The 23,658-nt window shown below is 50.5% G+C and overlaps 6 protein-coding genes across 6 annotated transcripts; 3 read left to right on the top strand and 3 right to left on the bottom strand.

Annotated features, from left to right (window-relative positions):
- The first annotated feature begins 35 nt into the window (after window positions 1-35).
- On the top strand, window positions 36-1,065 carry COCSADRAFT_118822 (uncharacterized protein). The gene is made up of 2 exons (XM_007702525.1): window positions 36-348; window positions 425-1,065. Exons 1-2 carry the CDS (start codon window positions 115-117, stop codon window positions 1,028-1,030), a joined length of 840 nt encoding a protein of 279 aa, XP_007700715.1. The 5' UTR covers window positions 36-114; the 3' UTR covers window positions 1,031-1,065.
- A 388-nt stretch (window positions 1,066-1,453) lies between these two features.
- On the bottom strand, window positions 1,454-3,879 carry COCSADRAFT_200210 (uncharacterized protein; the record flags this gene model as incomplete). Its single annotated transcript, XM_007702524.1, has 8 exons — window positions 1,454-1,784; window positions 1,940-2,142; window positions 2,171-2,395; window positions 2,424-2,684; window positions 2,805-2,943; window positions 2,975-3,329; window positions 3,455-3,607; window positions 3,850-3,879. The coding sequence occupies 8 exons, from the start codon at window positions 3,877-3,879 to the stop codon at window positions 1,675-1,677; spliced, it is 1,476 nt and encodes a 491-aa protein (XP_007700714.1). The 3' UTR covers window positions 1,454-1,674.
- Window positions 3,880-4,692: 813 nt separating this feature from the next.
- COCSADRAFT_37441 (uncharacterized protein) lies at window positions 4,693-9,561 on the top strand. Its single transcript, XM_007702235.1, has 3 exons — window positions 4,693-4,893; window positions 4,951-7,402; window positions 7,449-9,561. Exons 1-3 carry the CDS (start codon window positions 4,846-4,848, stop codon window positions 9,137-9,139), a joined length of 4,191 nt encoding a protein of 1,396 aa, XP_007700425.1. The 5' UTR covers window positions 4,693-4,845; the 3' UTR covers window positions 9,140-9,561.
- Window positions 9,562-10,955: 1,394 nt separating this feature from the next.
- On the bottom strand, window positions 10,956-13,066 carry COCSADRAFT_330349 (uncharacterized protein). The gene has a single exon (XM_007702523.1). The coding sequence runs from the start codon at window positions 12,734-12,736 to the stop codon at window positions 11,237-11,239; it is 1,500 nt and encodes a 499-aa protein (XP_007700713.1). The 5' UTR covers window positions 12,737-13,066; the 3' UTR covers window positions 10,956-11,236.
- A 43-nt stretch (window positions 13,067-13,109) lies between these two features.
- Window positions 13,110-14,827, top strand: COCSADRAFT_143928 (glycosyltransferase family 32 protein). The gene is made up of 2 exons (XM_007702522.1): window positions 13,110-14,533; window positions 14,588-14,827. The coding sequence occupies exons 1-2, from the start codon at window positions 13,397-13,399 to the stop codon at window positions 14,687-14,689; spliced, it is 1,239 nt and encodes a 412-aa protein (XP_007700712.1). The 5' UTR covers window positions 13,110-13,396; the 3' UTR covers window positions 14,690-14,827.
- A 1,207-nt stretch (window positions 14,828-16,034) lies between these two features.
- Window positions 16,035-21,057, bottom strand: COCSADRAFT_91423 (uncharacterized protein; the record flags this gene model as incomplete). Its single annotated transcript, XM_007702521.1, has 2 exons — window positions 16,035-16,925; window positions 16,972-21,057. 2 exons carry the CDS (start codon window positions 21,055-21,057, stop codon window positions 16,035-16,037), a joined length of 4,977 nt encoding a protein of 1,658 aa, XP_007700711.1.
- Window positions 21,058-23,658: the final 2,601 nt, after the last annotated feature.

Genomic DNA, 23,658 nt, shown 5'->3' with positions numbered 1-23,658 from the left:
ACATACTACTACACTTCCTCAATCGTCCCTAGAACCAACGTGATCGCCGCATCGTCTTCAAAGTCACGGCATCGTCTAATCTTTGGTAATTCTATTATTCGGAACATATTAGCTATGTCTCCACCAAACGACCGCACATCCATCCTAGAAAACCTCCGTTCTCAGATCAAAAATGGAAAAATCATCGTCGGTGCTGGCGCGGGTATTGGTCTCAGCGCCAAATTCATCGAGGCAGGTGGCGGCGATCTGATTATAATATATAACAGCGGGAGATACCGCATGGCAGGGCGCGGGTCGCTGGCTGGATTGATGCCGTACGGTAATGCAAATGATGTTGTGCTCGAAATGGTAAGTTATATACATAAACCTGCACATTACTTTATCTCGCAGAGAAGATGATACACTGGTGGCTTACACGTCGTAGGCCGGCGAAGTCCTCCCCATCGTCAAATCAACACCCGTGCTCGCAGGTGTATGTGCCACAGACCCTTTCCGCGACATGTCGCGTTTCCTGAAGCAGCTGAAGGATCTCGGATTCGCGGGGATCCAGAATTTCCCTACTGTAGGCTTGATTGATGGGACGTTTCGCCAGAATCTCGAGGAGACGGGTATGTCGTATGATGCTGAAGTCGAGGTTGTCAAGATGGCGCGGGAGATGGATCTCTTGACTACGCCGTACGTATTTAATGTAAAGGAGGCGAAGAAGATGGCGAGTGCGGGTGCGGATGTGCTGGTTGCGCATATGGGGTTGACTACGTCGGGGAGTATTGGGGCGGCGACGGGGAAGAGTCTGGATGAGTGCGTGGAGTTGATTCAGGAGATTCGGGATGCGGCGACAGGGATCAAGGATGATGTTATTATCCTGTGCCATGGTGGTCCGATTGCGAAGCCAGAGGATGCAGAGTATGTTATTAGTCGGACGAAAGGTGTGCATGGCTTCTACGGTGCGAGTTCCATGGAGAGATTACCAGTCGAGGAGGCTATTACCAATATTACGAAGACGTTCAAGGGAATAGATGCAAAACCGTAGGTGTAGAACTACGAAATGAACAAAATCAAGCGATCTCTGAACTGTCAATTTGTCTATTACTATGCACCAAACCACGGTATTAATAACTTATAAAGTATAACGGAAATCCGGATGACGATCGCCCAGTTTCCCATAGTCAATATCCCTGATCCTTTCTTCAATAGTCATTCTCTCCCTGTTTCTATTGATCCTTGCCTCGTATCTGCCGCCACAATAGCCGACCCTGGGCAGATCGAGTTAAAGGCCATGCTGAATGGCGAAATGATGCAATATTAGCTAGCAGACGATATGATACTCAGCATCCCGGAAATTGTGGCCTATCTCAGTCAAGTGACGACGCTGAAGCCAGGTACATTGATCATGACTGGCACGCCACATGGCATTAGAGCGAGCGAAACACCAAAGGTATAGTTGAAAACCTAGGATGATTTAAGAATTGTGATGAGCTATGGCATTGGAAGTCTAGTAACCCTAGTTGTTTACGAAGCGCAACCCAAGCTCAGATAATTCAGAAAAACATTCAACTCATCTAAACCGGTGCATGGCTGAGATGCAGTCATTGAGTTAGATGTTCCCGCACGTCATTGGTCAAAAGCCTGTCAAAATAAGACTTAGGATTATTGGAACCCGAAAAGCATTTGTTCTTAAGTGATACTGTCGAGAATATTCTCCAATTGCTGCACGTCTGTAGATGGGTCACCCCAAGGAGACGCTTGCCATTGAAAGGGGCCTCCTGCACCAAAGTTGAGTAGACCTGGTAGTGCTTCTTAGCTGTCTGATATTTCTAGAAAACCCAAACTGTTATTATTGTCTTGTTCTCCGGATTGCATACAGTTCGAGCATCCACCATTGTACCGAGGCGTGTTCCAAGTGATGTTCCCGCCCTATTGCTGCTACCGCAGTTTTCACGAAACTGCTTTGATTTCTTGATGCACAGTTCGATAATCTTGACTTCTGCAAGTGAAAACTCATCCAGCCAGATGTCTCCGCGTTGTATATCGCAACAAGCAGTGAGATCTTCTAGTATCGCGTCACATTGATCCGAATGTGGATCTTTGACAGCAATAATTCCCAAAACTAGCGCGCTGTTGAACAAATGATGAGGCCCCAGGCTCCAATTTTGGCCGATCGTGTAAGGACTGTTGAAGGTAGTTAACGCGCATTGCGACATCAGCACAGGCTGATGAAATGCAAGCATCGTGACTGTATCGGAAGCGACCTGTGATACTTTGGCGTAACAGATATGGGCGATGGAGTGTAACGCGAACAGAGTGGTACATCGAGTGAAGGTATAAGCGATTCCAAGGTATCAGAGTCTTCGATGCGATAGTACTCTGGTAATCTGGCTGCCTACTCAAGAATCTCCTGATCCAGGGAAAGAACAGTATTTTACGAGGATGTCGACAGACCAAAGCAGCGTTGTTGAATGCTACCAACAATTGTTGCCAAATCATGAGCTAGGAAATTACAGACACTCAGGGTGGGCTTGGAAAGCGGCAGCACGGGTAGAGCCGCAGCACGTCCTTCTGGTTCATCATCTAGCCAGACATTGGTTGCCCGTTGGACGAGGCATTGCTGATCGACGATTGCAAACGGGCGGCCAATGGCCAACGCGATTCTCTTGTCTAACGTATACAAATGGCTCCAGAGTCGTCTTCAGGTCTCTGTCTCTTTTCGCAGCAGTCGCCATCGCTCGCCATCGATATGCATTCTTTGTGCTTGGGCCATGCGCATAGCGAAACTGGTTGTCAACCAGAACTCTGGAGCTCGTCACATGTTTATGAGGTAGCGCGTTACTAAGACGCCAGCACGAACAAGATCTGTTGACTCGCCGTAAAATGTCGGCGCGATCACAATGGCTCGTCGGGAAGCCCAGTAGAAGCGAAGAGATGTTTCCTGCAAGTTTCGCTGAACTTCAGCGTTCTTCGGGTGTGGGCAGTCTACACAAGTCGATGGATGCGTAGTTGTCAAAGCCAAATTTCCGCTCCCAAAACTCCGCATACTTGGTCTTGAATGAAGCAGAATGGATTGCATCAATGGTCCAGTTGGGCTCAACAATAAACACATCAACCAGTCGGTTAACATTGGCTCTGTTTCGAGGCAATATACCCAGTAGATCCCATATTTGTGAAAAAGGGCCACCAACGTCTCGGAAAGACTGCGCTGAAACTGATGCGTGGCGGATGCTAGATGAGAGATATGGTGCAGGTTCTTCGATTATTTTGGCTGCAACCTGGGGTCCGAAGTAAGATGAACTGAAGAAAGAAGGGGCATCTCTACTCCTGAACATATTTCCGACCTGTTCGTCCCTGGGTTCCGGCAAGACCCTGTTGCACGAAGCAGCAGCCTGATGACCTTGGTATAGTTTTAGTTAAGAGGTCTTGGTATACGACGCGGATAGCCTAGGCACAACTCACTCGAAACAGTGCCAGCGATATTTCCAGTGATTGGTTCGGTATTACTGAGGGTAAATACATTTACCGATTGCTGGCGGTGGGCCTCAGCTTCTTCGCTGTATTTGCAGTACGAGGCTGCATCCCGTCGTGTACAGTTAAAGCATGGAAACTTTCCGTCACACTGTACCTCTGGTCAGTCTTTGGTCGCTTACTCTCGGCCATGATATGTTTGGGCTATGGGGCGTCCACTGTATCATCATCAAGTAGACCAACATGACTCTTGGAGCTCACGAGGTTCTTTCAGCAACGACGTCATAGTGTGTGTTCCTGATTATGTCATACGTGCCTTCTGTTTCCTCCTGCCACACGTTACACAACTCTTAGCCTGTCGTCCTCTCTTCCTCTTCTTTCTTAGCGACCCACTATCAGTTCTCTCCACTCGGTCTCCGACATGCTCATCAATCGTGGAACACAGCAACGTCTAGAGGATGCAAAGGATTTGCTGATAAGTATCCGCTTAGTATTGATATGGCAATATGGACCCCATCTCTTGACTAGTTGAATTGTGATAAGAAGATAATACCAAGGAGTCACAAGATACCTATTTCATTGAAACAGGCGCAAAGCAATCGATTTTATCTCCAGCCAGATTGTTGCGTTGCCCTATTGATCGGCAAATTCAAAAGAATTCCAAACACCCGTGTGACCGTAGAAAGGGCCCGCCAGACCTATAGGGATGTGTGCAACCACACCAGCAGAATGCCGCGCATCACTCCGATCTCGGGGGTTTGCTCTAAAAATACCCGTTTGGACATACTGAATCTAGAAATTCGATACTTGATAGTGGCTTCTGAGGTTTATTGGACATGTTTCTACCATACGGTCAATTATCGCGTGGTCAAACTCATTCAAGCACCCCTAGAAGTACTTTCTCGACTGTACTAGCTGAGCATAAAAAGACCGGGTTATGGGAGTGCTGCCTACCCAAAGCTTTGATAAAAGGCTATAATGCGCAATCGCACCAATGGCTCGGTAACCGACCATTTCAGAGCCCTTATCAACGGGCAAATAGTGTGCAAAAGAATTCCCGACAACCCTGACAAGGCCCATTCATGTCGGAAGTGGCGTATGTAGATATTACAGTAGATGTCATCAAGCTCAAGCTACCGCTATGACATGATTTGGATGACAAAAGCCGCCGCGGGGTAGCATCGCGTACCCCACTTAAAGCTCTCGCTGGGAGCGTATATGCAGCCGCGTCCAACCTGCATATCGTGTCACATCGTATTTTGGCATCATTCTTCGCTCATTCTTGGTTTTGGCTTTCTCCCGTGTTAACTGATGACCTTCAATCCTTTAGGGTCTGTCTAACAACCACTTTCGCATTTCGTGTGCGCGACATAATTCCTAGGCACAACCATGGCCGCGCCAAAGATTGCACAGCGGGGAATCCGCATTGCCATTGATGTACGAAGTCCTTTTCTCTGGTTTGGAAGAATCCATGGCTAATTACTGGATATTTAGCGTGGTGGCACATTTACAGACTGCGTGGGCAATCCCGGAACAGGCAAGATGGAAGACGATGTTCTTATCAAACTTCTTTCTGTTGACCCGTCCAACTACGATGACGCGCCGCTCGAAGGTATCCGTCGCCTCCTTTCCAAATTCACAAGCACCGAAATTCCTCGCGGACAACCACTAGACACGTCCAAGATTGAGAGTATACGCATGGGCACAACGGTCGCTACGAATGCACTGCTGGAACGCAAGGGCGAGGATATCGCCATGGTTGTGACAAAGGGTTTCAAGGACTGTCTCGAGATTGGAAACCAAAGTCGACCCAATATTTTCGCCCTGGATATCCGGAAGCCAGAGGTACTCTACAAAAGGGTCGTAGAGATTGATGAGCGTGTTACGCTGGAGGATTATGCCGAGGACCCAGAAAGGAATCAGACGCAAGCTGCCAGTATTGAAGAGGCTGGCGACGAAGCTGAACTGGTCAAAGGATTGTCTGGCGAGACAGTGCGCATATTACAAAGGCCTCAAGAACAAGCAATTAGAAAGCAACTCCAAGAGGTGTATGATAGTGGGTTGAAGAGCATAGCTGTGTGCTTGATGCACGGCTACACATATCCAAAACATGAAGCCTTAGTGGGCAAGATTGCAAGAGAAATCGGGTTTGAGCATGTCAGCTTAAGTCACGAGCTCATGCCCATGATTAAGCTGGTTCCACGAGCAACCTCTGCGTGTGCAGATGCCTATCTAACACCCGCGATACGAAAGTACATTGATGGCTTCTCCAAGGGTTTTGAGGGCGGGCTTGGTACCAAGAGCGTAAAGCGCGAAGAAGGCTCCAAGGGTGCGCGATGCGAGTTCATGCAATCTGACGGCGGTCTTGTAGATGTCGACATGTTCTCGGGCCTTAAAGCCATCCTGTCGGGACCTGCTGGTGGAGTTGTGGGCTATGCACTAACGTCCTATGACCCGCAGACCAAAATACCCGTGATTGGATTCGACATGGGCGGTACCAGTACTGATGTCAGCCGATATGGCGCTGGGCGATACGATCACGTCTTTGAGACCACAACTGCCGGAGTCACTATCCAGTCACCGCAACTCGACATCAACACAGTCGCAGCCGGTGGTGGATCGCGTCTCTTCTGGAAGAATGGCCTTTTTGTTGTCGGCCCAGAATCTGCAAGCGCACATCCTGGCCCAGCATGCTATCGAAAAGGTGGCCCATTGACTATTACAGATGCGAACCTGTTCCTTGGTAGGCTATTGCCTGACTTCTTTCCCAAGATCTTCGGAAAGAACGAGGATGAGGGCCTGGACGCGCAAGCCAGCGAGAAGCTGTTCAAAGAGTTGGCAGATCAGATTAATAAGGAGATTGCTGGATGCAACAAGGAAAAGGAAATGTCGCTGGATGACATTGCAAATGGTTTCATCAAGATCGCAAATGAGACTATGACGCGACCCATTCGTAGTTTGACTGAAGCGCGAGGCCACGACACGTCGAAACACCGACTTGCAACCTTTGGTGGAGCCGGTGGACAGCACGCTGTTGCCATCGCTGAAGCTCTCGGTATTTCGCAGATTCTCGTTCACAGATACTCATCAGTACTATCTGCATACGGAATGGCCCTTGCTGATGTCGTCGACGAAAGGCAAGAGCCAGAGTCAAAGGTCTGGTCCGATGAAAAGGATGTGAGGGAATACTTGCAAGCCAAGATGGCAGACTTAAAGAGTAAATCAACAGCTACACTTAAGGATCAGGGCTTTGATGAGGAGCACATTCACTTTGAAGAGTACCTCAACTTGCGCTACCGGGGGACTGAGTCAGCGCTCATGATCATCAAGCCAAGCAAAGAAGAGGCCCAGCAAGAATATGGTGGTGATGAGTGGGCTTTTGGAAAAGCTTTCGTTAAGCAACACGAGCAAGAGTTTGGTTTCACACTGCCAGACCGCGACATCATCGTGGATGATGTCAGAGCACGAGGCATTGGAAAGACCTTTGAAGGGTTGGAAAAGAGCGTGGATCAGCAACTGAAGGAGATCAAGCCCAAAGACCTTCAAGGTGATGCAAAGCGCTACGATACACGCAAGGTGTTCTTCGAGGGCGGTCGGCAAGATACCTCTGTGTACAAGCTTGAAGACCTTGAGGTTGGAGATCGCCTGAAGGGCCCGGCCATTATTGCAGACGGCACACAGACTATCGTCGTTACTCCTGGTGCTACTGCGCTCATCATCAACACACATGTTGTGATAAACATTGGTGAGACTGAAGATCAAGAAAAACAGGTTGACACAAAGGAAGTGGATCCAATTCTGCTTAGTATCTTCGCTCACAGGTTCATGGCTATTGCCGAGCAAATGGGTCGTGCCCTGCAGAAGACTAGTGTATCTACCAACGTCAAAGAGCGATTGGACTACTCTTGTGCACTTTTTGACGCAGATGGCGGGCTAGTCGCAAATGGTGAGCTTCACGTCTATGGAGTCTAATAACGCTAACGCACCTATAGCACCCCATCTTCCTGTCCATCTCGGAAGCATGTCGACATGTGTCCGCAAACAAGCAGCTATCTGGAAAGGCAAGCTCAAAAAGGGGGACGTACTAGTTTCCAACCACCCTATGTTTGGCGGTACACATCTACCGGATATCACCGTTATAACGCCAGCATTCAGTAGTGACAATATCGTCTTCTATGTCGCCTCTCGCGCACATCATGCTGACATCGGTGGTATCCTTCCTGGTTCGATGCCTCCGGCTTCCAAGGAGCTCTACCAAGAAGGCGCTGCTATCAAATCAGAGAAGCTCGTATCAGAAGGCCACTTTAATGAAGAGCGCATCACCGAGCTACTGCTTGATGAACCTGGTCAATATCCCGGATGCTCTGGCACTCGATGCCTTAGTGACAACATCAATGATCTGAAGGCTCAAGTCGCCGCTAACCAGAAGGGTATTAACCTCATCAGTACGCTCATGTCTGATTACGGCGAGGAAGTTGTCAAGTTCTACATGACCAATATCCAAGCCAATGCTGAGAAATCTGTGCGAGCATTACTCAAAGACGTGTACAAGCGTTTTGAGGGCCAAGACCTGAGTGCGGAGGAATTCATGGATGATGGAAGTCCTATTCGCCTCAAGGTTTCGATTGACCCAGAAAAGGGTGAAGCCATCTTTGACTTTTCAGGAACAGGTCCCGAGGTCTATGGCAACATCAACGCCCCTGAAGCTGTCACTTACTCGGCCATCATATACTGTCTGCGCTGTCTGATCAGTGAAGATATCCCATTGAACCAAGGTTGTTTGAAGCCAATCCACGTTCTCATTCCTAAGAAATCTTTCCTCTCGCCATCAGATAACGCGGCTGTTGTGGGAGGCAACGTACTCACGAGTCAGCGCGTTACGGACGTCGTGCTGAAAGCCTTCCGCGCCTGTGCTGCCAGTCAAGGCGACTGCAACAATCTTACGTTTGGTTTCGGCGGTACAACATTCGGAGAAGGAGCAAAGAGTGGAGAGAGGAAAGAGACCAAGGGATTTGGATACTACGAGACTATTGCTGGAGGGTCTGGTGCAGGTCCCACATGGAACGGAACCAGCGGCGTGCATACACACATGACCAATACCCGCATCACCGACTCTGAAGTGTTTGAGCGCCGATACCCTGTTCTGCTCCGAGAATTCTCACTCAGACAAGGTAGCGCAGGACGCGGAATGCACATTGGTGGCGAAGGAGTCATCCGCGACATTGAATTCCGCATCCCAGTCCAAGTTAGCATCTTGAGCGAAAGAAGAGTCTACCATCCATACGGTATGGAAGGCGGAGGCGACGCCGCCTGCGGTCTCAACATCTGGGTTCGCAAAGTCGACAAAAAAGCTATTGACCAGAACTCGGACTCCAAGAAACCCACCGAACCTCAAGAATCGGCTCCGCGCGCGCCCACGACGTCAAGTGACGTGGAGACTCTGGAGAAGAAGGATGCTGCGAGAGATAGGAAAGAAGATGTGGAGTATAGGTATATCAATCTTGGTGCGAAGAACACAGCTAGTATGCGGCCTGGTGAGCGCATCATTATTCATACGCCTGGAGGTGGTGGGTGGGGCAAGGAAGGAGAGCAGAATAGGCTGCAGGATAAGAAGGATCCCAAGCAGAGTTGGAAGGGGGGTAGTGTGGCGGGTCGGCAGAGTACGGCTGAGGCTAGCGCATAGAAGGGTGTAGATATGTACGTCTAGGTTGTGTTGGTCCGTCAATATTGAGATTCAAAGTTTATATCGTGCAAGAGTTCAGTGTTCGATATGAGGGAATAGTATATTTACAAATGCCCAGATAATCAGGCGAGTCTGCCTAATTGCACTGTCGTAATATCATTACCTATTGTCTTTTCCTTCACACATTCCAGCCTATGTCACAAATTCATTACAAAAACAATCAAACAAACAAATTAATTCATAAACATTACCCCTCAACTTTCGCATCTCCCTTCCTCGCCCGCACAAACTCTTCACCCTCATAAAACCCAATCATATCCCTCCAGCCCTGCTCCCACTCCTCCTTCATCCAGCCCCCCTCCGCAACCCAAATCTTCTCATGCACAACCTTCAAGTTCCCCTTCTCCTCCTCCTTTGGAAAAAACCCACCCCAAGTCCTCTCGAGCTTCGTCGCTGGGAAAGCTGAAGCGGGGCTAAACTGCCAGTTCAAAAACGCTTGTTCAGCCATTTTACAATCGTATTTGTCTGTCTTGACGTAGTTTTGCAGGAGGCGCTGATGCATGCGTAGGGAAGGGGTGAAGAGCATAGATCCAACGTTGATATTCGGGTGCTCGGTGTTAAATGGATCTTGTGGGATGCCAGCGAAGATGTAGTCTTCGCAGACGGGGCCGTCGGCGAGGAAGTCATCTAGATGCAATTTCTCCGGTATGCAAGGACTTGATTTAGGGAGGACAGTGGTGAAGATTTCGTCAAGGGGGCTGAGAGGAAAGGCGTCGGCGTCGAGGAAGAGAATGCGGCTGAATTCTGTTTCTCGCCACATGTGCAGTTTGGCGAAGAGGTCTTTCCAGCGGTGTTGCACGCCGGCGACGTTGGGGAACCAGGGGAGAGGCGCGAGTTCGCGGACTAGGGCGCCGGCGCCGGAGAGGAGCGCGCGTTGTTCTGGGGTGACGAAGTCGGCGACGAAGACAACGAAGGGGTGTTTTTGGGTGCGGGATTTGGGGGACCAGAGGAGGCGGTAGATGAGGGAGTGGATGGCGAGGAAGTAGGGGTCTTTGAGGGAGGTGTTGCGGGTTGCTAGGAAAGTAGCATAGGCGTACTTTTCTGTGCCTCCGGGGACATAGTTGTGGGGTTCGTGGGTGCTGAAGCGCTGTAGTACTGGGATTGGAAGGAGTAGGTCGAGATCTTTCTGGAATGCGTATTCGGGCTCTAGGACGGTTTGTCCATCGAGAGACGAGTTTTCCAGCAACGGAGGTGTCGTCGAACTATCGCCTTCCGAGTCTCCTTGAGCTGGTGAACCGTCGTCATGTAGGGTCACGGACTTCTCAGGGTCCGCTCCTGACCCAGATGCATAATGAGAATGTGAGGAAGGTTTTAAATCAGATGGTAGTACTTCGATCCCAGTATTACTCTCTTTGGTATCATACGATGCATGAGTAACATGCGTATGCCGGTATTCACTGCGGTGCTGTGCAACCAGCAAGATTGTACCGAGGAATGCAACTGTAGCCAAAGCAATATTGTGCCGCCGCCTCATGGTAAAGGGACAAATTGGTACTTCACAGGCGCTCTCCGACGTCTGATCAAAAGCAGATGGTGGTCGGAATCCTCTTCGTCACATGTGTTAATCGGGGCATGGACGCAGATGCATAGGCGCAAGCATCCGAGGTTGAGCGGGCACCGGCGATATGCAGTCTCGTACGTACGCTGCAAAGGAAATTGATAGTCGACGGTATTGGTACCTGATTTGGTCATTGCCGACGAAAGGGCAAAGATCAGCGGCAGGGCAGGGACCATGGTTCTTGACCAGGAGCTGAGGCCCCCATGGTGACTGACTCGGCGGAGTACGCCTCTTTCGACCATCAATACAACGGGCGCCTATGCTGTGTCACGTCCCGCCCCTTCAGCACCTGCAGTAGTGCGGCGTAACATCAACTCCCGAGGAATGTAGCTGAACGGTCACATGAAGCCGAATATTCTTATTGAGATCGACAGCAAACGTTGGAAGCATCGCAATATGATCAGGATTGTAATGAAGGGTTTGGGGTCCAAGAATGATTTGTTCAATATCGATACTTCTGGTTGCAGCTACATACCGACTTATCGTGTTGATTGGCTACGCTGATGCCCCGGCTTCGTCTGTTGAGAAAGCGCCTTTTTGTAAAGCCAATTGGTAAACTTGACACTTGGCTCGTCGACCAACCTTGTCACGACTTCTGCAAAATACAATGTGATAGATAGGAGAATGGGCTGGAGTAACCAAAAAGCCAATTCCAGCCCTAGTGGGCCATTGGCAGGCAGGGGGAATTTGTTGACCCACTCCGGTATCCCTTCGGCGTGAGCCGATCTCGTAAGGCCCACCAATGCATACAGTCGGTCAGCGACGATCCAGATAACAACCCCATGTACCAAGTACAGCGCAAAAGATACGCGTCCAAGATATTGACAGAAGCGCGTCTCGAAGAATTGCTTGAGCCATGGCAAGCGAGGCACTGCTGCGACCGCGAAGAATGCTGCCCAGAAGAGATAGAACCATTTCGCATCAAATACTGCCTGAGGTTTGAGATGCGACAACCAGATCCATCCTGGCGACTTGGTGAGGAAAGCAGCGCGATCCGCTTCAGACACGTCATAGGAGGGCACACCACTGAGGTAGAGAGAAAAGACAAACATGTGGAAGAAGATAAACTCCTTAAAGTTCGCCAGAGCGGAAAACAATCGCGGAAGTTTGTCCTGCTGTGCGAGCAAATCAAGGTCGCAAAGCAACATTCCAGAAATGAACATTGCGCCGTAGTAGCCGTCCGCGATGTAGAGGAAGTAGAATATCAGAGCGGCCTCGCAGCAGAGCCGGGAGTTCTTTGTGCACCTAGAGAGTGCGGAGAGTGCGGTATAGATAATGATAGATCCTTTGAATTCAATGGGGATCGACCAGACGTGCGCATGGAACTGTGTAGCAAAACCATAGATCTCGGTGGAAAAGACAAAGCTGTAGTTTTTGAACATGTGGTACCATTTGATCAGTTCTTTCCAGTATGTATCTTCCATTGGCTGCAAGTCAACCCACAATCCGCTCCATTGGCGGATAGACATGAGTGCGAGGGTAATCGCAACGACGGGCAGGTAAAGTCGTAGCCAACGGCGGAAGAGAGCGGAACCGATACTGTCTGCAGCACTGACAGCATGGCCGTCCTGGATCATGCGCAGACTTTTGAGGGAAAGCACATAACCAGATATGACGAAGAAGACGGCAACAGCAAAATGGCCACCAGAGAAGAAGATGCGTACGAATGGCAGGGCTGCGAAATAGTGTTTTCCCTCGTAGCCGTAGGCATTTTCGAAGACAGAGTTACCACGTTCCCCGTGAGCCCAGAGTTGGTGATGGTGCAGATAGACCAGGAGTGCAGCGAAGCCTCTTAGACCGTCCAGCCATGCTGTTGGCCTAATTGGCTTGGTTTTTGAGGCCTGCCGCAAGGAGAGAAATTCCGGGCGTACAATATCGAGGCCCCATTTGGCCGTTCGAACTGGCTTCCAGATTGATGGTGAAAGTTTGATTTCTTCGATACCATTTTGGTCCAGCAACCCGTTGTATTTGGTAGGCATTTTCGGTGGTGAAAAAAAGTAGATACAATTGAGGGATCTCAGGAATTGAGATGGAATCGAGCAATACTGGGTACTCGAAAGTCCCTAGATATTCAAGATCGTAATAGAGTGGGCAATTGATGCGCAATTGCAGGATTTGCACGACTCGTCCGAAGCATGTCTGATTGCCCAGATGAACGCGACCAAGCCAGGATCGTTCGGCAGCAGTATTTGGGCACGGACAGTTTCGAGTGTGACATTGCTCAATCCGGCGACACACCTCAAATATCTCTTACTCACGAGATGCAATGCGGGGGCTGTCAAGGGACAGATACCTAACATGTCCAAGCGACCGATGAACTTGCAGGGGGTCAAATTTATAAGCTTTAACCCACCCGTCTTGGTACCGGCGTTGTACTAGTACACTACTAGTTTACCAGGATGGACTCTTAGCCTCAAGGGCATATGCGGGGTTACGTGCTTTTTTGTGAGGCTGCCCCTGCATGTGAAAAGAGATTGATATGCCGAGGGTGAAGGCAAGGAGTGTATTGGTCGACGCGGTCGCATGGGTATACTCTAGGCCAGAGGCTCGTATCCCCGGTATTGCATTGAGACGATCGATAATAGTTGTGGAATGGCTGGGTCAAATTGGCAGGTTCCCAATGTTGTAATAACTCCAGCATGCGCACACGATCAAGGCCACCTCCGCCCAAGCTCAGTCTGAAAATTACGATGCGCCCAAGTTCTCCAATAGTGACACAATTTTCAGGCAAGCTCACCAGTCAAGTGCGGAGAGTCTTGCCTGCATACATTGCTTTGATCTTCCTCTTCTTGTTCTTTGCCAACACCGAGTTCTTTACAACCCCGATCCGAGCAGCGAGCAGATATAAGCGCGAGCTCAAATACCAGCAGCCACTCCAACCAGTTGGCTCGTTGATTCCAAAGAAGATATGGCAGACATGGAAGGTTGGTCCTCTGGGCTTTGAGCAGCGCGACTCAGACTCGGCCAAGACCTGGGCTCAGAAAAACCCTACGTACCGGTACGAGGTGTTGACAGATGATAACGCGAACGACTATCTCGAGTGGCACTATGGGCCACACGGCCTTGACCGAAAGGATCTCGTCGACCTATACCGGGAACTAAACATCACCATAATAAAAGCCGACCTGCTTCGATACCTCGTGATGTACGCCGAAGGTGGTGTATATGCCGATATTGATGTAGAGTGCCTACGACCCATCAACAGGTTCATTCCCGAGCGCTACAACGAGCCAGACATTGACATGATCATCGGAGTGGAAATTGATGAGCCTACATTTGCCAATCACGAGATTCTCGGATCCAAATGCAAGTCGTTTTGCCAGTGGACTTTTGCCGCCAAACCCCGGCTTCCGGTTATGATGCGGCTTATCGAGAATATTCAAGATTGGTTACACGAGTTGGCCAAAGCGAAAGAGGTACCTATATCGCAGCTCCACTTGGATTTCGACGAAGTGATCAGTGGTACGGGGCCGTCTGCGTTTACCAAAGCGGTCTTGGAACAAATGATGGCGCAGAACCATGGAAACCCAGTCACTTGGGATCTCTTCCACAATCTAGCAGAATCGAGACTTGTTAATGGAATTCTCGTGCTCAATGTCGAAGCATTTGCAGCTGGTCAAGGGCACTCCGACTCTGGCAACCACGGCTCCAGAGGTGCGCTAGTGAAGCATCATTACCACGCCTCGGGCTGGCCAACTCTTCATCCCAGGCGAAACCACCCCATGTATGGTGAGGTAGAGAAGTGCAACTGGAAGCCAGAGTGTGTAGCAGAATGGGTGAGTAGTGTTACAGGCAGCTTAACTTTTGACAACGTACTGACTCCCATGAAGGACAAGAATGTAGCTGAGTGGGATACGCTGTCCAAGGAAGAACAAGACAAGCGGCTCGCCAGTAAACCGGCCCCTCATGGGGTGCCGAAGCTAGGAGTTTAAGCCTTGCTGCCGAACAGATAATTCAAGTTGTGTGTTCATTCTTCCTAACACTAGGGGCGAGCGGAGCTCGGAAGGTGGTAGTGACGTTGGGTCGTAACTGCGGTTAGCTACAGCAACCGTCAGACGTTCCCGGGACATTAAGGGTGTCGTTAGAGGTGATATGCTCCCCTTTCATCTGAATGGAAGGCAGTAGGAAGATCTAATAGACGCTGATCCTGGAGGTGAAGATGTGTGGAGGCAGGTCTGCACATGCTCTAAAGTAATGTAACCTAGCGCATGACGTAATGAATTCACCTTATGTAATCCCATTCCCGTCACCTATCCAGAGTGCTCCCTGATGAGTACCATTTTTATCATCACGTATAGAGTTCTTCAAGTAGCTCATACTTCACATGTATCATTTGACTGTTGGTGTTTATGTTCCTGGGTTAAAGTGATGATGCATAAAGCCACTCAATCTTTCTTGCTGCTCGAAGCTTCATTCAAGCTCATAATTTCCTATCTTGTGACATCATGTCCAAAGCTTAGACATGGCTATCCGCTTTCAAGTTTCATCTGCCATCAATAAAACTATAGTTTTGATTTGGATCACAGATATCAGACTTTCAGGGAAAGAGTAGGAGCAAGGGGTTGAGGATGATGCTGGGAAGGCGGCATGTACGCATGTTACTACCCTTTGTTCCTGTTCAGACGGATCATCAAGTTGGTCGAGAAGGGTCTATTGAACGGACTCTAGAATACATGGTTAAGTTCATGTTGCGTGCGTGTCGCCTAACGCAATCTAAGCATAAAACGCAAAGGATGTATAACTACCCAAGATCCTAAAATCACAAGAAACTCGTAGTTATGTAAAATCATTGCGTTCTTCCCCTCTCATTTCCAGTATCTTTGTTGTTCTCACTATGTCAAGACATGTTTCACCAAAAAAGATACACAAAAGTAAGCAACAACGTTGCTATTCGCCGAAGGGGTTATCTCTGGGTATTAGGTCGATGCAGCAAAAACTTTCCGTCGCATAAATCGAGCAAATCAAAAAAACATAGAATAAATGTTCGCAAACTTGAGAAGAAAGAAGAAGAAGGTACAACTATTAACAACATGCTGTCATCGGCAGCAGCAGAAAATCTTACTTGATACCAGTGATATGGAGACAATTAACTCGTTCTCTTTCAGTACTAAGTAAGAAAAAAGCTACTAACAACAGAGGCGATGCTGTCTTCCATTCCAAACAAGGACCCAAGTTCCTAAACCCCATACTCCACCACCCTCACCGTGTCTGAATGTGGCGCAAACATGGCCTTTCTTATTCAGGCCAAACGCTTGTAATATGTATAACATTACTGTGTTACTCCTTTTGACCTTCGTTGAGCACCAACTCAACAACGACTTGGCTCCTTTCATGATACGGGTGCTGCAAGCTCAGCTTCACTGTCCTGTTGTGCGATGAACCTCCGCTGAGTCCATCATCCAAACACTTGACATCACGCCCAGCAATCACTTGGCGTAATCTGCCATTCTGTGCGTTGCGAATCTCAACAAAGTCGGGGTCGAAGAGCAACACATACGGCCCGTACATGGCAGCGCTCTTTGCCTTGCCGACAAATTCCATGATAACCGAGCGGGAGATGTCACCGTTCTTGTTGATGTATACCGCACACTCCTCGTAACAAAGAAGGAACTCTTGGTCCGAGAGGCGGAACATGCCCAATGGGACTTGGTTTTGTAGTCGCGACGCAATAGTGGCAACGTGTGGCTGCTTTAGGTCTGGCACCGACCATGGCTGTTTCTTGTCCAAAGTGAGTACCTCGAAGCCCTTTGATGTGGAGATGGCGAGAGAAGAATGGAAGAGATTGATGGTGAAGCATTCAGCCGGGATGTAGAACTCATCGTACTCGCGGAAAAACTCAGTACGGCCCGTTTTCCATATCCTGGACTTCTTCTCTGTGGATTTCTGATATACAGGCTCGAGGACCTTGAAGGTCGATGAGATCCCGTCGCGCTTCTTGTAGAAGACCAGGGTCCTGTCCTTCATTACACCAGTGGCAAAGAAGCCAATGTCGCGCGCGCCCGACAGCTTTTGAGGAGCGCGTCGAGTCGAGTCGTTTGAAGGAGCTATGCCGCTGAGTGGGCATACAGCATCCAGGTGGTATGCAATCAAAGCCTTATCAGAAATCAGGAGCATCAAGCCGAACTGCTCGAGCACGGCAATCTGCGTTACTCGCGGTATTTGAATGGCCTGAATATGTTAGCTTCGTTTTCCCAAGTACAGAGACATGACTTACCTTTGACCAGCCTCTAGGGTTATCGAAGTCGGACACGTATACGCCAATATCTGTACCAACCGCCACCATGTGTTTGCCATGGGGTTGGGTAAAGGCCGTGGCACAGTTAACCCTCGCTCGGCAGATGGGCACTGGGCGACCGACGTTGACGAAGAGCTTCTCGACCTCATCAACAGCCCGGTCCAGAGGTGTTCCCTTGATGGTTATGGCTCTTTGAGATGGCATAGCACTGTCGTATGCAAATGCAGCATCAGCCATCACTCGTAATCTGAAAGGCTCTGCATTCTGGGCAAAGAGAGCCGCGGCGTGTCGTGTCTTTGCAATGATGAGTTTGTCACACCATTCGGCTCGGTTTTGTGCGCTCGGAGCATACAGGGTGTAAGTCTCCTTGCCAAGATGCTTCACTCGGAACGGATATAGAATCTTCTCATCTTTGTTGGCGTCAATTGTCGGGGTATTGACAAGAGTCTTTCCAGAACCACTTGTATTTGAGGACCCAAGAGAGGAATTAGTAGTCACATGCTGCAAAGCGCCTGGAGCAGGACTGCCGGTTAGGCGTGCACCAGTTCCGGCAACTCGACCCGGGACGGCCGTGACTGTGGATATACCCTTCATTGTTGAACGTACAACGGGATCATCATCTTCGCTTTCGAGCACCAGCAAATCCATGGGAATTGGCAGCCGAGACACGTCATATTTCTCAGACTTAGTAACGCCATCCGCCTCTCTGAAAGAGACTGTTTTTGCGAGCACGAGGTAGTGGTCGAAGAGTAGTGCGTGGGTCTCAAGCCAGTTGAAGCGGTTACCTCCCATTCTTTGCACATCCCCTCGGAAAATCAGCTCTCGTCCAAGATGATCCAGATTAAGCTCTACACGTTGCATGCCTGGTCGTAAGATGAGCTTAGCTTGGAGATCTGTGAGGCTGACTTTCCGGCCCATCTCAGCGACACGGGCATCGCACTCCAAAGTTACAGCCTTGATCTCATCCTTGGCGATTTGGAGATTCCTCTTCTCCTCGTTGTCGACAATCGAGTATTTTAACACCGTATCCAGAAGCAGGCCGTAACGCTGCAGCCTGTCGATGGGTCCTTTCAGATACGTATCCCAACCAAGCTTGTTGGAAAGCTTGTTTTTCTGAGCTTCATCCAGAAACGTACGGAACAGTATGTTCCTATCGGCCTCTTGTCGGACCAGGAACGATGCGTACGGAAAGGCTGCCGCGTACTCGATATAGGCTTGCTTGGCCTTTCGAATCCATTCTCTGAAAATGTCGCTAAACCCGACAATCCATGGCCCCTGCTCTTGCTGCCTGTACTTGATCTGTGGGAGGAGATGGTCTTCGTTTGCCTTCCGCACTGCATCTACTTTGCTGAAAACGTCGCGGATGAATCGGTCGAGCTTTTTCGGGGGTATAACAGGAGGCTGTGATGCCTTTAGTCGGTCACGGTACAGATGGCGCAACACATCGAGTCGATTCATGTAGTTGTCCTCTCCCTGCACAATCTCGTGTAGGATATTTTGACGCTCAATTTCCTTCTTGTTCGCACCCTCAATATCCTCCTTTTTCAGCTTGTAAAAGGTAGCCCAATCTTCCGAACGAGGTGCGGCGGACGGAGCATGGAGGTCAATCTTCTTGAGCGTTCGCTGGCAGTGGTGTGAATAACATCGACCAGGAGATGCGTAAGTATGCAACATGGGTGCGTAGCAGCCCGCTCCTGTTAGCTGAAATATTACACCCGTCATGCTTTCCGAAGAGAACTTGAGCCATTCTTCTTCGTGTACAAGAGTACCAGCTTTGTACATTTCTGCTACCACACGGCTACTCAAGGTCTCGGCATCGGCAATATTCATCGTTGGAACCTTGTGAGTGAAAAGTGCAATCAGACCCTCCTGGATAGGACCCTCCTTCAAATCATTTTCTCCTTCTGTCATGCTCTTGAGCCAAGCAATGATTGAGCTGAGCGCCCACGGCTCTGTGCACTTCTTGAAGTCGATGCTAGACAGCTTTGCAGGGTTGAAGCGCTTGCCAGCTGGAATTGTTGGCAAATCAATAGCTACAGCTTCAGTGCTGGCAGGAGTTAGCGTGTTGCCGTCGCTGTCTATGGCATGGCCATAAAAGGTATTGCGGCTACCCCGAGATCTGTGCCCCTGTTCCGCATCGGTCTTGGATCTCGGCAAGGGTATAGCATCTCGAGCGTTGCTGTGCTGTAGGAGAGAGGTTGAGCGGGGGACGTGTGTGCCGTTGGGCGATACCATGTGTACACCGTTAGGGTCGATAGGGTACGAGTCACGGGACGATGGAGCGTTGCGCCAGTACTCGTAGGATCCAGATCCGGCAGAGCTGTTGCTTTGGTGGTTTGTTCGCCGAGCGTTGGTGTTCACTGGAGGAGGTGGTAGAGGCCGGTTTGAGATTCCTGGGTGGTAAAACATGTCTGGTGGTTCGCCGGGCATGGCCGATGTTTGATTTATGAGAGTAGAGCTGGATGCGATAGAGGCGCTGTCCATGAGGGTGACTTCATCACCTTCGTCGTAGCTCCGTCGTCGGGCGCTAGGCTCTTCAAGACCACCAGTACCGAAGGTGTCGACACGTGCATTGTTCGAAAAGGACGGGAAGGGGTGAATCGAATCGTACTCTTCGCCATAAGGCTCTGATCGTCGCTGTGAGCCTGATGTTGACGGTGGGTAGCCACTTCCCGCTGCTAGCTGACTTGGGTCTCCGCCATAATTGAAGGACGGCATGAAGCCACCGCCATACGTACCCACGTCCATGCCTACATATTCGGTATCGCTTGCACTTCCTTCTCTTGCGGGTTCTGTAGGCATGTGTGGTGAATGAACTGACGTGTAGTTGCTGAACAGTCCGCCGCCACCACTGGCTCTCCGGGCCTCATCAGCCCTCTCTTGTTCTTCGGCCATTTGGAGTGCAGCCAGACCAGCAGCGGCCTCGACATCACTCTCGTCACTAGCGTATGTTTCACGCCCGGGGTATGCACCTCCTTGGCCACCATTCATACCATTGTGTCCGGATGAATGACGCTCAGTGTGATAGTATTGACCGTTGGAATGCTGAACATGAGTTCCACCGCCCGTCATACTCAAGACGTCATTGAAAAGCTCGTCTTGATACCCATTCTGCGGCGTCAAATACTCGTCGCTGTCAGACTCGTGGGGCGGTGGTGGAGGTAGCGGTCGCGAAGACATCGTATTCGTTCGCTGGGGTGACCCATGGGTCGGAACTTCAGGAGTCGGGGGAAGGGCGTTCGACTGGAAATTTCCGTATCTGTCGCTGCGCTGTGAGCCATAGCCAGTGTCGTAGACTGGTGGAGAGGGTAATGGAGCATGCGAGGCGCTCGACGAGTAGTACCCTGATGAGTTAGAAGCATGCCGAGTAGGTCGGTTGCCCCAATCGTCAGCAGGAAGTTGTGTGCTTCCAGGAGGCACTGGTAGTGAGGGTGGTGCAGGTGTGGTATAAGACGAAGCACCTCTCTGGACCGAGCCTGCTCTCCCAAACTGCGACTGCTGGTATGAAGAGGGCGAAGGGTACGTGGCAGTTGGAGAGGTGGGGGAGAAGGCATAGTTTTGGTTGGCAGTATTCGTCCTGACGAGACTGTTGCTCGCATAGGCAGCTGGATTGTAGGGCTGATGTGAGGCCGTTGTTGAGACGGGAGGTGCAAAGGGTCTGCTGACGCCGCCGTAGTGCGAAGGATTGGGCAGAGCGACGGGTTGTGTGTTGTAGTTCTGGGGGTTGTATTCGAGTTGCTGTCGCTGTGGTGGGTATCCATAGCCGGCATAGCCACCAGCCGTAGGCGACATTGGACCCTGACCGATGTGCGGGGAGTTTGCAGTGGCTATGAAGAGCTCGTCGTTCTGGCGCGCAGCCATGCTGTTGCGGCGCTCTGGCTGGGCATAACCGTAGCCGTAGTCTGAAACCGCGCCTGCGCCTGAAGTGCCTCCGTTTGCACCATCGTTTGGGTCGGTGCTTGACGAGGAGCGGTGGTAGGGGTCCTGGTATTGGCCTTGCGCGCCCACGTTGGAATGTGGAATGTTTGGGTTGTAGTAATTCTGGCCGTTCCCGTCGTACGACATGGCGGTGGACGTGGGTGAGAGTGGCTACGTGGGCGCAATGGGATGTGGTGCGGTCAAAAGCGTCATTCACGAGGCTACCTGGCGAGGATGCGCGGGCACCATGACCAGGGCCGCTAAGCTGAGGGAGAGTCTTCGGGGATTCAGCAGCCTGGCCGCGCAAGAGTAACGAGGAAGCACGAGGTGGTGCTGCGACCAAGGGGAACCGTGTGGGCTCGCATGCGCTGGGCGCAAATGTCTGGGGGGCAAATGTGTGGGAATGAGGGACACGGGCAGAGCTGCCTGTCGCCCTGTGCGTTGATGGCAGCGGTCGGGGCAAATCGTCAAATGTCGTTTGCGAAGCTGTAGCGCGGGGAACGAGTCGCCCAGCGATGCTGTTGCTGCAAGATGTGCAACAACGATCAATGTGTGTGGTCGTGGCAATGGTGATGGGGGTTGCGACTGCAAAGAGGGCTGTGGTGCGCAACCGTCTATGCTGCTGCCGCGTATTTTCCCGGCACAGGTGTCGCCCGCGTATGTACTCCTAATCGTACCAGATGATAGGTGGTAGGTAGCGCATGTGAGCTAAGAGGAACCGGGGAGCGAGCAAGCCCCCTGGACTCGGGCCGCGACAGGGAAAGAGCCTCGTCGCTCTCTGCTACTGCTACTGCTACTGCTACTGCTACCATCACCACGTGCGCTGTCGTGTTGTCTGAGCCGGCCAGCTGTAGTCCATGCTATGATATAGTGTGTGCCAGAATGCACGTCTGGTGTCGAGTTGACGGCGCCTCCTACACTCACGCTAACCCCACATGCGAGCCATGCTGCCATATTCTGCGCCTCTCACAACACCACCTGCCATGTCCGAGGCCTGGCAACCGCTCATATGCCATGGCACCTGCCCCTACTCACCATGTAGTGTTTCTGCCCACTCCACGTCACTATGGGAATGAAGAGTAGATTCGAAACCGCCCTTGTGAGTGCAAGGACATTTCCGTTGAACTTTTTCAACAACGCCGAAGAAGACATGGGGAACCTTGCCAAGGTTGAAAACAGACATCCAGGATGTGCGTGCGATACTCCTTCATTCAACTATCAGTCCACGTGGAAGATTGTTCTTTCGTCACAAAACTACTCATGTTCGCTTAGGATGCGGAAATGCCCCGAGTGATATATTGAGCGTGAAGCTGATTTCGTTGCCAAGTGCGTCACACTTTTAGCATTGTGCTGAATATGCCGAGTAGAGTAGTGCTGCAAAGTTGTAGGAATGTCAAGCTTCGAATCTGGAAAAAAAATATGTCGTTTTCTTTAGAGCAATCCCGACTTCTTCATCAGCACTAGCAGTGTTCCGAAGAGCTGTAGATAGCCTTGCACTCCGGTGTTGGTAGGTCCCAAGGGAAAGCTCATGTATTCTGCAAACCCCGAAGAAGGCTACGACCTCTCTGACGAATGGGCGGCAGTCATTAATGCCGGCAGCTCTGGTGTAGATATCATTGCAGCCGTCCAGCAAAAGGGCAAGTATTTGTATCACTACTCAAGCTCGGCCACCTGTACATTATAGTACTGCAGCCTTCGCCAGTCTTGGACAGGGAAAAACAATGCGAATATCAGATACAAGCCTTGCCTGTTCTGACCACGGCACGAAGCCCGTGTTTGCAAGGCAACGAGAAATAATTCAATAATAATGCTCGCTTGGTTGAGAGGATGGTACCGACAAAACTCTACCCCCAGGTATCGCCGCCCAACACTAGCATCAGGATGTGTTGACGCCCTGGTCACTCAAGACGCAGACTTTTTTTTCGCGGAGATGGTCGGGTCTCGTACACCAAGTGCGTTTGTCGACGATCGATCTAGGACACAGGCATGACGTGGATGCAATAATGTAGTACGCCACAGCCTTCCACACGTCCTGAATTACCCCGCTTCCCCTTTATTGTCCGCAGCACCGGCATGGGCGACATCTGGGGTCGTCCGGAGAATGGGGCTACTTCTTACCTTAGCGTAGGCATGCCTAATCTCCAAACACTCCTTCTCTTTCTGTGGGCCTCATGGAACTCTTGGCTACGGCTCGTTACCGCTAGCTGAGCAATGGGCACAATACACTTTGGAGGTTATTACGAAATGCCAAGCTTGGAACTTGTTTCGCTTCACGCCGGCATAACAACAGTATTGCTGTGAACAAAACGCAGATGTACATATCTCTTCAACGCACAACATGGCAATGGCCGTGGGGGTCGTTTTTGAAGAGTGGTGAGGTTGACGGCTGAGCTAGATTGTAGTCTGGTCACCACTTGACTTGGTATTTTTTCCAAAGTGGAGACCGAGTCAGCATTACGACGAATGCGATATCGAGCATCGAGACGAGCACATGATTGAGTTTCTGATAGTAATGGATTCCAAGAACGAGAATTTGACGGAACAGACAAGACGAAGACCACGTCGCTGGGCTATGTGGACGAGCACGGACGCGGCGTGCAGCCAGTCTACTTGCAGTGACGGATTGAAAAATAGGCTTGGCAGGTGAAGGCTCAGCGACGGTCACTTATTCCGGAGTAGGGAGATGTTGGCTAAGACAACAGCTTTTTGCGGTGTGCGGTATGGTGTTTGGCATTTGCTGTGGTGCTA

This window comes from Bipolaris sorokiniana (assembly GCF_000338995.1).
Source record: "Bipolaris sorokiniana ND90Pr unplaced genomic scaffold COCSAscaffold_8, whole genome shotgun sequence".
NCBI lineage: Eukaryota > Fungi > Ascomycota > Dothideomycetes > Pleosporales > Pleosporaceae > Bipolaris > Bipolaris sorokiniana.
This window is presented reverse-complemented; position numbering and strand designations above follow the sequence as displayed.

Bases quoted from the DNA above. Each gene is read 5' to 3' on its own strand.
- COCSADRAFT_118822 (XM_007702525.1), top strand. From the start codon at position 115: ATGTCTCCACCAAACGACCGCACATCCATCCTAGAAAACCTCCGTTCT. The intron at 349-424 runs GTAAGTTATATA...TACACGTCGTAG, and splicing joins ATGATGTTGTGCTCGAAATG to GCCGGCGAAGTCCTCCCCAT.
- COCSADRAFT_37441 (XM_007702235.1), top strand. From the start codon at position 4,846: ATGGCCGCGCCAAAGATTGCACAGCGGGGAATCCGCATTGCCATTGAT. The intron at 4,894-4,950 runs GTACGAAGTCCT...CTGGATATTTAG, and splicing joins GAATCCGCATTGCCATTGAT to CGTGGTGGCACATTTACAGA. The intron at 7,403-7,448 runs GTGAGCTTCACG...ACGCACCTATAG, and splicing joins TGGCGGGCTAGTCGCAAATG to CACCCCATCTTCCTGTCCAT.
- COCSADRAFT_330349 (XM_007702523.1), bottom strand. From the start codon at position 12,736: ATGCCTACCAAATACAACGGGTTGCTGGACCAAAATGGTATCGAAGAA.
- COCSADRAFT_143928 (XM_007702522.1), top strand. From the start codon at position 13,397: ATGCGCACACGATCAAGGCCACCTCCGCCCAAGCTCAGTCTGAAAATT. The intron at 14,534-14,587 runs GTGAGTAGTGTT...ACTCCCATGAAG, and splicing joins CAGAGTGTGTAGCAGAATGG to GACAAGAATGTAGCTGAGTG.